Source organism: Emydura macquarii, unplaced genomic scaffold (genome assembly GCF_026122565.2).
Source record: "Emydura macquarii macquarii isolate MOO-44397 ecotype Brisbane River unplaced genomic scaffold, CSIRO-AGI_Emac_v2 contig_2428, whole genome shotgun sequence".
Classification (NCBI taxonomy): Eukaryota; Metazoa; Chordata; order Testudines; family Chelidae; genus Emydura; species Emydura macquarii.
The window spans coordinates 81,232-92,233 of NW_027132565.1; the positions used below are offsets into that span (position 1 = coordinate 81,232).

General features: G+C 44.5%; 1 protein-coding gene and 1 pseudogene across 3 annotated transcripts; one reads left to right on the plus strand and one right to left on the minus strand.

Annotated features, from left to right (window-relative positions):
- Positions 1-11,002, minus strand: part of LOC137162545 (zinc finger protein 208-like) — a 220,664-nt pseudogene that overhangs the window by 53,513 nt on the left and 156,149 nt on the right.
- LOC137162536 (histone H1C-like) lies at positions 3,557-6,797 on the plus strand. 3 transcript variants are annotated; one of them, XM_067562422.1, is made up of 2 exons: positions 3,557-5,893; positions 6,064-6,797. In XM_067562422.1, the coding sequence occupies exon 1, from the start codon at positions 3,693-3,695 to the stop codon at positions 4,227-4,229; it is 537 nt and encodes a 178-aa protein (XP_067418523.1). In that variant the 5' UTR covers positions 3,557-3,692; the 3' UTR covers positions 4,230-5,893; positions 6,064-6,797. The 3 variants fall into 3 exon arrangements, with proteins under 3 accessions (XP_067418523.1, XP_067418524.1, XP_067418525.1); XM_067562423.1 differs by having other exon boundaries at positions 3,557-5,738; XM_067562424.1 differs by having other exon boundaries at positions 3,557-5,220.

Here is an 11,002-nt window from a genome sequence, read left to right on the forward strand (position 1 = left end):
TTGGATTGGATGATAATTGCCTTGTTCTGCTCATTCCCTCTGAAGCATTTGGCATTGGCCACTTTGGAAGACAGGATACTGGGCTAGGTCTGACCCAGTGTGTCTGGTCTTATGTTCTTACGTTTTTAATGTTCTATGGCTAATCAAAGTATATGGCTCAGAAAGGAGTAAGTGGGAGGGCGAGGGGACCATGCTGTACAACAGAGAGGAAGTCTTTCAGTTATCTCTCTGCTGCTTTGGAAATCCACAGATATCAGAAATCTGAGATGCTGTCCTCCTAGTTGTCTTTCCAGCCACCGGTCAAGGAAGTTGACTATGAATTCAAGAAGAAGGTTCGTTTCAAGACCCTTGCAATTAATGGTGACTTTACTGGAGAACTGCAATGAGTGTGATCTTCATGCGAAGAAAGCAGCTCTCATGCTGAATGATATACATCTTGTGAAAACTCCTGCAATATTTACAGCAGCTGTGGGGATGTAGGACACTTTGGCTCTCACTTGAAAGAATTTAAAAACTTTCATTAGAACTACTCATGCTTTTTACAGCTAAACCTAATGGTCTCCTTTATGCAAAGTTAAAATTGTGGGGTTGCTTGCTCACCTGCTGATTCAATACCCTGGCCTTAAGTCTCCCTCTTTTTATTTATTCAAATAACGTTTTATTTTCGTTTCCTTTAAATTTGGCAACAGTCAGGCAAAATGGCATAAGATAAAGCTCCCCACCACCCTCCCAGTGTATCATGTTGAAGTCCAATAAATATTGATTAAATTGTTGTTAGGAGGGCTTGTTCTTTCAGCGTGGGTGTGTGAATGAACATTATTCCACATGGCATTGTAGAGATGAGTAGGATAGCATGTGGTGAATGGTATCACAAAAGTTCCCTGACACAGTCCAGGAAGTTCTTATCTGCACTGAACAACTGCATGACCAGCTATCTCAAGACTGCACACAAAGTCAGTGATGTGTGATATTGTGGAAAACATCACATCAGTTTCCGGTACATATGTGATATTATAGAATACAAAGAGGGAAGGGAAATGGGAAAGGAAAAGACAACCTAGTTTAATATCTAGCATTTGGTGAATGAACTGTTAAACAGTCAGTAAAACAGAGTAAATAAATTAATAGAAGTAAACTATTTCAGTGAGGAAAAAATCTTTTTTGGCTAACAGATATGAACTGAGTGGCTGGGTTGAATGAGTCACTGGATGGACTGAATGAGTGACAGGATTGCCTCTAGCTAAGTGTAAAAAAAAATCTGGGTTTTCTTTTCTGACTGCTCAGTGGGAAATCAAGCCCAGCTTTCCATTTAAATTGCTTCCCATTACAACCCTTTTTAGAAGACTTTCAATCTATGTGTACTGATGGTGGACCACGACCGTTTTAGGAGAGAAAAATAATCTGAAAGAAAAGGAGCTTTCTCATTGGTTCAATTAGGATCCTCATTCTTATTGGCTTAAGGGATCTGGACTCCTACTAGCCAATCAGGATGGAGGAACTGATCAACTCTGAGGTTATAACAAAGGCTGTTCATTCTTTCAAACATTTTGTTTTGCCTTGGAGTAAAGGGGGAAGAAGTGGTGAGGGCAGAGTATGTCTGCTTGTACAACAAATGAAGGAAAGTTGCAGGAGCAAAGTCTTGTTCATCTGAGATAGGGCCACTGTTCCTTGTAGGTAGGGTGCACAAACTGTTTCATGAGATGTAGTAGAGATGTTGCCTTTAGATTATTTGGCTGTTATATTGAAATATCTTGAGTATCCAGAACCTTCTATTAGCAGAGAAGGTGTCTTGGGAGAGTGAGAAATCAATTTTTTCTGTGCTATCTATAACTTGCTCTCTTCATGGATTGAAGATCTGAATAAACTGCTAAGAAAACTTCCTCTTGTGGAGTCTTGACCAATGAGGCTGTGATTTTGGGTGAGAAAACAGCACCTAGCAACAGTAGTAACTAACACCAAATGTAAAATCAGCAACTGTTATCTCTAGAAGAAAACTAGAGCTAAGATTGTGTCTGTCTTTGCCTCCCCATCACTTTTTTAGGAACAGGCATAACAAACTCTCCCATATATAGATAAGAAGAAACTTTTGATAATACATTAGCCCAACTCTTCATTCTAGCCAGCTCTTGTTAGCTATGGGAGTTTCTTAAAGTTTTACCCACATCCTATTTCTTTCATTGATCTATAGTAACTAGAATGTGGTGCAGTTTTACACCTGCATTGTAATTACAGCTGTCTGAAGAGTGAAAAACCTGATTAGTGAATTTATTCATGAATTTTAGCTTGGGGATTGATATGCCACTGTTCACTACTGAAAGTCATTTGGGAACATTTAATATTGTTGTCCTATGTCATTATTCTTATGTATTTCAGCTGCTGAGTTTCATGAAAAAGATCCTGAGATTTTCATTACTTTTAGTGATGTGATTTTATATCAAAGGGCATTTTAAAAAAAATCACTCATCCTGTTTAGCAGCAGAAACAAAATCACGTCACTCTTGTCACTAAAGAAAAGAAGTCAACACTACACATAAACCACTCATATTCTAAAACTGACTTATCCATGCTATTCAGTTGCTATTTGAGTAATAAAAATAGAAAATGAAAATTGGTTCACAAGTGATTCAATAACTGGTGAAAGATGCTACATTTTCAATAAACATTGGTCACAATGAATAATTCAACCACGTTTAATTAACCAAGTCTTCCACTGGTATTTCAGGGATCTGTAAATCTGTCCTGTATCTTAACACCAATATATTTTTGAACCTGTGTCTCTGACTTCCTGGGTGAGTGCTCAACCAATGGGTTAAAAGTTATAAGAGAGGCTCTTCCTTCTATATTGTACAGTTTTCTGCAACTTTTGATTTTTCTAGTGAAGTTAATGGATGTTTTGTCATTAATTTCAGTCAACTCAATGAGACTAGGATGCATCTCTGTATATATTAAAATAGCAGTACACTGAAAGTTTTTTGTAATGTTTTACTATGACAAAAAACTAGAGATGTTTGTATTTCCTTCTGAAATTAGACATATTCTGCTGGATTCATTTTAGATGGGTATGGGAAAGCCTAAGTGTGTTTTTTGTTTGTCTTTGGAGGAGCATTGCACAAAAAAACAAAGAAGGAAATGATTTCATTTATTTGTGTAGGATACTTCACTCACCCTTAATACTGTTCCTTCGATATCTTGAGGGCAGGTGCAAAAACTAAATTTTAATTTAGGATTAAACCCAAATTTTGTTTACATTTGGGGGACAGGCAGATGGATAAAGGTAGGTTTTTGTCAATTTCTGCAGGTGGGAGCTCATCCCCTAGCTCAGAAAAATGCAGCAGATGAAAATACCTAACGGTCTTAGCCTGGGGACGCCTACATTAGCTGAGCAAAAAGCCAATGGAACTTGTAAAATTTGAGATAAATGGCGTTTCAGAAACACAGATTGGGAGGTGCTGCTGGGAGGCAAGGAGACGCTGATTGATTCAGTTGCGTCCGCAGTGCCGGGGCTCGCGCGCGGCGGGTTGGTTGAGTCGGCTGCGTCGGGTTCTTTTCTATATAAATACCGAAAGGCTGCTGTCACGGTCATTTTGGGGCTGTAGTTCGCAAAAGACCGCGTTATATTGCAGCGCAGATTGACAAGTGGCGGCGGCGGCGGTGATTGCTGGGGCTTTTAGCTGCTGATGTAGCAGCCAGAGATGCGAAATTTAAGTTCAGCCTCCCAGGCTGCATCCTCAGCGGTGGCGCTAGCTTTTCTGTCCAAGAAGAGAGGGAGGCCGTCTCTCCCTGATCTCATTCTCCGGGCTGTTTGTATGTGTAGCCCCCCACGCAAGGGCGCCTCTCTGGCTGCCATTAAGAAGGCGCTCTTAGCTGAGGGGTACGATGTGCAGAAGAACAACGGTCGGCTGAAGGCGACGCTTAGCTCTCTGGTAACCAAGGGGATTCTCCAGCGGGTGACGGGCAGCGGTGTCTCGGGGTCTTTCCGAGTGAACAAGAACCAGAAGACGGGGAGCGCTTTGAAAAAAACGAAAAAAAAACCCGCCATCAAGAGGGCCAGAGCCCAGATAGTGGCCAGGAGGTCTCCGAAAAAAATCAACCTTGCACGAGCTAGGAAAGCGAAGGGCCCTGGCAGGCAGAGCAAACCACCTGTTAAAAGACCTAAGGCGCGCCGGAGCCCAGCCAGACCCAAGGGCAGAGGGGTAACCCGCGGCAAAGCTGCGGTCAAGAGACGTTGAAAAATCATTTCTAGCGACCTAATTAATATAAACTCAAAGGCTCTTTTAAGAGCCACCTTCAATGTTCATTGAAAGAGTTGATGTGTCGGTGGGGAGCGGGGGAGATCCAATATTCCTCGGGGGAGAGGGGAATAGTTTGTTTTTTTTAAAAAAACCCAAATATTCAACTGAGCAGTGATGGTTACAACGAGAAAATACCCCATAGTTCCCCTGGAAAAAAGTGGATTTAAGGAAAAAAAAATTGTCCTCTCTTTGTAGTAATGCTCGGGCCTCAACCTTTTATTAAATTCGTATTCAAGCTTGTCTCTTAATATTGTGAAAGATTCCAGTAGAGAAGCGGACTGAGCCCGTGCTGTCTCGGGTGCCTGTTTCCTATCAGGTCCGGCAAAGCGCGGCTCAACGAAAGTTCAAGCCAATTTCCCCTGCCTCGCCTTTGTCCTCCCACACAAACACTCTACCAAGGCTTGTCTTTTCAGCCAATCAGCACCCGTTCTTGCCTCTATAAATACGCGCCGTGTTATAGCTCGTTTGCTGTAGGCATTGGAAGACAGTCACTATTTTGCTATTAGTAGGAACCAGGTAGAGTGTACGCAAATATATTTGTAGAGTAGTAGAGAGAAAACGTGTTGCTGAAGAGAGCTCTTACAAGGGGGGTTTAAAAGGTTCATCAGTACCGGCCTAGCACTGTGGGGCTGTAGGAAATTAGCCGTTACTGTACTTTGTAAGCTGCTTTTCCAGTGCCCGGTCAGAAAAGTTACACAGGATTTCTAGAGCAATCTCTTCTTTCAGAGTTCCGCTGTCCTGGTCCTGTAAGAAACCTCGTGGTCTTATTCGAAGACAGTAATCTGTGCGCTATTTTGCTAAGCGAGTCGCTATCGTACCTAGGAGCCTGCAGCTGGCGCGAGATATCTGCAGAGAATGGGTCTGAATACCGCAAACACCCCCCCCCGCGCTTTACAGTGGTATAACGACCTGCAAAGTCAGCTTCACGGTGCGTTTAAGAGTCGCTTTCGTCGCGTTTTATAAACGAGTTTAGCGCTTAACGTGTTACTAAAAGACCTAATTGTGCAGTACAATGTTATAGTCATTTAGACGATAGAAACTCGGGGAGGGGTTTCTAACGATCCGCCTCAGGAACAGACTTCGATATCGTGTTCTAAAGGAAGTGGGGTTAGGAAGTTTGCAGCTTCAGTTAGGAGCTTGTTCGTGTGACTTTGCCTTGCTATGGAGGCTAGTTTGCTTCCCCCCGCAGAAGCTGTGAGTGTATAAATGGCAAACTCCCAGGAAACGTTTTCTCATTGCTTCAGCTGCGTTACAAACGCGGAACGGAAGAGAGACCTTGAAATACTGAATTCTGAAACCCTTTCACATAGTCTTTGATTATAAAAGACGCTCGAGGCAGGTGTTGTTTCTGTGTGTTCACTTCCCCAGAAGACGCGATCACTGGTAGAAGAAAATAGAAGAATTGCTCCTGATTCTGAATGTAGCAGCAATTGAAGCTAGAGCTAGGTATATATCCTTCCACTGTGACGAGGAGCCCTACACACCCGGACTGAATATTGCATACAGAGAACTAGCACACACTTATTTTCATTATTTCTTTGGTTGATTTCACAAGGGAGAGAGAGGAATCAACGAAGACGATGTCACCTGTTTTCTATAAGGTCCAGCGCTTAATCGCAAAGCTAAGCACATTGGGTTTTTTTTTCTTTTCTTTTTCTTTTTCTTCTAGTGCTTGTTTTCCACCAGCTCCGCGAACCTTATTACTATTTTTGGGGGGGACGACTCATGGGACACTATTGGAATTAGTTTGACTTTTTTTTTTTTTTTTAAGGTTTATCTTTGAGGAGGAAGACCGAATTTCTTTGTCTATGGTGCACAAGCTCATGGAGGGAAGCGTTCACTCCTTACCTATGGGAAATTATATGGAGAAGGAGCATGTGATGTACAATATAGTAAAGGCTGTTCACTGCAGGTCACAAAGGAAAATACACCAGAAAATGTAACACACTCTATAGCAATCCCCCTTAATGTGAGAATAGACCAAACATCCCTCCGACATGTTGAAATGCCTTTCCGTGCAGTGTGCTACTCGAAATGGCTCAGGCATCAACCCTGAAACGTCCGGCTAAACTTAAACTTGTGCACTATTGTCTAAAAGTGGGTGGTTAAAGTTAGGCACCTAAACCGATAGTTAGTGAGGTGTCTGAGTGGCCAGATTTTCAGAAGTGCTGTGCGCTCTGCAGCTCCCACTTACCGAGAGCCTGGTCGTGTACAGTCAAGTCCATGGGAGCTCCACCATAGCTGTTCTGTCAGTCATTGTGGGTGAGCAGCACTTTTGAGAATCGAGCCAGTCATTTAAGGGTTAAGATCTCAGAGCATTGCACGTGTAACGCATTAATTTGTTATTGCGCAATTCACTTTCCGTCTCAGACCAATTTGCAGAATCCTCATTTTCCAGCCCACCCGCTGCTTGGCGAACCTTAGCGCTGCGTGGATAAAATGCGGCTGTGCAGGCAGCCAGAGGAGGAGATGTTGCCTGGGGCTACAAGTAACATTCAATCCTTTGATCCTTCCCTCGTCATCTCGCCAGGCACAGGGTGCTGAGACGCTGCTCCTCGAGGATCCTGGATTTATGAACAAGGCGCTGTTTTCTTGCAACCAGGTAGGAATGCGACAAAGGTCCTTGTCGGGGCCATAGCACTGCCCCTGTACCAAAACCCCCAAAACCTCGCCCCCCCCCAGCACCACAACCACACACACACACACACTTTTAGGCGCTCCTCTGTGATAAGGTTCTGGTTTTGCCAAAGGAGTCCGGGCGGGCGGGATACCATGTAATAACCCCCCACACACACACACACACCCGGGCACAGGACCTATGCTTTGTGGATGGACAGAGGTTAAATTAAGGGATTATTTTAGCCCATATGTAACGGTGCCGTGTTGCCCTATCAAACTAAAACCCCGATCGGCACCAAGCCCCCCGGTGCTAGGCGCGGTAGGACTAGACCGTCCCCGCCCCTGTGAGTTCAGCATCTAATGAAGCAACAGCGGGAGCAAAGCCACGTCTCCCTCCGTGGGCTGGAATTTTGTTAATGAAACAAATCTCTCTTTTCTTGCAGGATGTAGCGCCGTTTGATTGGTTCCCCAAATCAGCCAATGACAAGGCGAAGGGGCGGAACGTTTCATGTGCAGAGCGGGGGGGGGAGGGGGCGTTGGAACACGCCGGGGGCGGGGCAGAGTTCGCCGAGGGCAGGAAGATGAGAGGTGTCAGTCTCCTTTCAGGTCCGCTCCCCCGCCAGCTAAAGCGTTCTTCTGCGCGTGGTTGGTGTCAGCCTGTGAGTGGTTTGTGTCAGTGGGGGTGGCTGTGGAAGTTGTGTTGGGTGGGGTCGGAGTTAGGGGCAGAGCGAATTCCCCGAGTGTTTTCCCTCCTTCCCCTAGAGGGGGGTGCCCCACAGTTTGGGGACTGGGGGTTGAGTTCCGGTTTAGGCTTGAATAAGCAAAGCAAAGGGTTGACCAAACTGCAGGCCTGGGGGGATAAAGGTCATGAAAAGAAGCAAAGGAGCAAATAATTCTTGTTATGTTTATGTCCGTGAGGGGCTGCAGTGAGTTAATCCGGATTCAGGCTTGTTCTGAGTGCTACACATTTCTAGTGGGTTACAGCCCACAAAAGCTTATGCCTGCAGAAGTTAAATTTGTGAGTCTTTAAAGTGCTGCAGGACTCATTGTTTTCACACATTTCTTTATCTGTGCTCTGAGCACATTGCTGTGGAAATAACGTGCCTGGCTGGTTCAATAGGAGCTTGACCATGCATTCTGAGAGAGATCCTGACGGCTGTGTGCTTGTTACTGTGTGGGGAAGGATTCAAAGCAGGCTGTATTTAAAGGTATCAAACTTAATACTAAATACAGTAGCTGTAAATAAAATCCCCTCTCCAGTTGAAGTAAGGAGGCACTAACCATTTAAAATAACTAGAGTCCAAAGGCCCTGTTAAGGGTCACACATTTTCCATTAAAAAAAGTTATTCAGTAGAATCTTTAATTAGAAAAACATGACTGTAATATTTGTTGATTTAAAATTTTTTGAAGTATAGGAAGCATTTAAGGAAATTAAGTCTATAAAATACTCCTATTTATAAGGCCTATTCCGGCAGGAGTAAGATAAAGGCCCGCAACCTCTGTCTTGTATAAAACATGAAATGATGTAAGGCAATATGTTTTATGCAGATGCTGTGGCCAAACTCATTCAATATTTCATCTTACATTAAGAGCATTGCCGTTGGGGGTGAAATGCAGTGATGGTTTGATGAACTTGATAATGTTATGATATGAACTTCAGATACGTTAAGGGCTGTTATAAAAAGGAGGGTGATCATTCTTCACCTCCACTGGGGGTACAACAAGAAGTAATTGACTTAATCTTTAGCAAGAAAGATTTAGGTTGGAAATAAGGAAAATCCTTCCAACTATAAAGATAGTTAAACCCAGGAAGAGGCCTATAAAGCAGGCTGTGGAATCACCACCATTGGAGGTTTCTAGGAACAAGTTAGACAAACGCCTGTCAGGGATGGTCTAGGTTTACTTGGTTCCATCTCAGCCCGGGTAGCTGGGTTAGATGATCTCTGGAGGTCCCTTTCCAGCCCTACATTTCTGAGATTCCAAGTTAAAGCTGGAGTACAAATTAAAAGGGGGGGGGGGGAGACTCAAGGGTTATGATGGGGGTGAAAGCAAGATCCAATAAATAATTACCTCTATAGCTGAAAACCATGTTTTTGTTTGTTTAGGGTCCTCCCCGCCCACTCAGCAAATTCATTTAATATTTATAAAATCAACCTGAAGCCGCCAGGATCCTTCCGACGCATCCAGAATGTTTATGAAAACCTTTAAAGATGCAAACCCTCTCCTGTCTGAGCCACAAACCAGTTCCGTTAGCCAAGGGTAATAGAGAGGCAAGGTGAGTGAAGTAATATCTTCTACTGGACCAATTTCTGTTGGTGAGAGAGACAAGTTTTTGAGCTTACACAGACACCTGAAGAAGAGCTCTGTGTAAGCTCAGAAGCTTGGTTCTCTCATCACCAGGTCCAATAAAGGATATTACCTCACCCAACTTTTCTCTGATGTCCTGGGGCCAAGGCGTTTAACCACTATGGCAGTGTCATCAACCTGTGTATGTGATCCAGCCACCACTAGAGGGGGATAAGGTGCCACAGTGGGTGGAGGTGGATTAAAAATCCATTGATAAAGCTCAAAGCCTCTGAAGGGGATTTTGTCCTTTCAGCGAGAGGTAGCCCTGTGTCGCTCTGTAACTATCCTTGCCACACAGCAGGAGGGGGCCCTGTGACACACGGGGGGCAGGCCAGGGATGTTGAGAACTAAGCCGCAAGCTGGGCTCATTTTTCTTGCTCAGAAGCTGGGAATGTGTGACGGGCTGGGTCACTTGATGATCATCTGTCTTGTTCATTCCCTTTGAAGCACCTGGTGTTGGCCCCTGTTGGAAGACAGGACACTGGGATAGATGGACCATTGGTCTGATCCAGTATGGCAGTAGTTAGCTTTTTAAGTGAAGCTTCGAGATCTCCCAAAAGTTGTGCAAAAATGTCTTTCTTGCCACCCCTAAGAAGAGCTGGAGAACATCAGCACCAAAAGGTCTTTGCCCCTTGGCTCCTTCAGTTATTGAGCATCCAAATAAATCACAGCCAAAGCACCCAAGTAAACAGCCCCCCCTGAATGCCCGCCTCTGTCATCTCCAGCCAAAAAGTGATAGAGAAAGTTACAGAAGCGAAGAAAACCCTCATCAATGAGAAACATTAAACAGAGATCTCAGGAAATGACGAAGGACTCTCCAAGAGGGCAAAGCATCCCAGCAGCAGGCAGTGAAAATCAATGAGAAAAGGAGCAGCAAGAGTCAGGACTCCAGAAAGTCGCCAAACATAAAAATGAGTATTAATAAAGATCTCCTGAGGCACACTGGCAGAGGGCTGTGTCGGCTACCTCCCCATCTGATGTCAGGCTCCGTAAGGTGCTGACTGGCTTTGGTGTCTCTGCTTAAAGTTAAAACAGGAGTCTGGTAGCACTTTAAAGACTAACACATTTAATTTCTGCAGGTATAAGCTTTCGTGGGCTGCAACCCACTTTGTCAGATGCCTTAAAGTTGGTTCCCATCTCCTTAACTCCAGCAGTTTCCCAGTTCTCCGCTGGGAAGGGGCTGGACTTTTCTGCCCTTCTCCCAACTCTCAGGCAGCCAGTCCCCTCTGACACTGACAAGCCTCAGTTGCCTTGCAGTCCAATTAGGTCAGGTTACCTTTCCTCCCATGGCGAAAGCTTCCTGACCATTCTTGGCCTGCCTCAGCCTCCCAGCTGATCTGGGTTATCCCTCTTATCCTTCACTGGACCAATCCTCTCCACCTCAGCACGTTCTTTCTCGTCTATCTCCATAGCTACATTTCATGCTGCCAGTCTTCTCTGATAAGGGAGAAGAACTGATTCACTAACCGCTCCCCTTCCCTACCCGTTGAAGAGTGTCTGGCATCTGTGATGCTTGTATAATGTTTGATTTTTGTTTGGCCTTCCCCACACCACACTTCCTTAAACATCCTTTCATCACACCAACATGAGCCTGATTATACTGAAGAATCAAGTAGGGAACCAAATCCCCCCCATCTCCCCCTGTGCGCCCCCCTCCCACACACACACACACTCTTTCTCTCTCTCTGCAGCTAGAGGAAAAATAAAGGGGGAGAGGTAAACATAAACCAGCTGGTGTTTTAGGT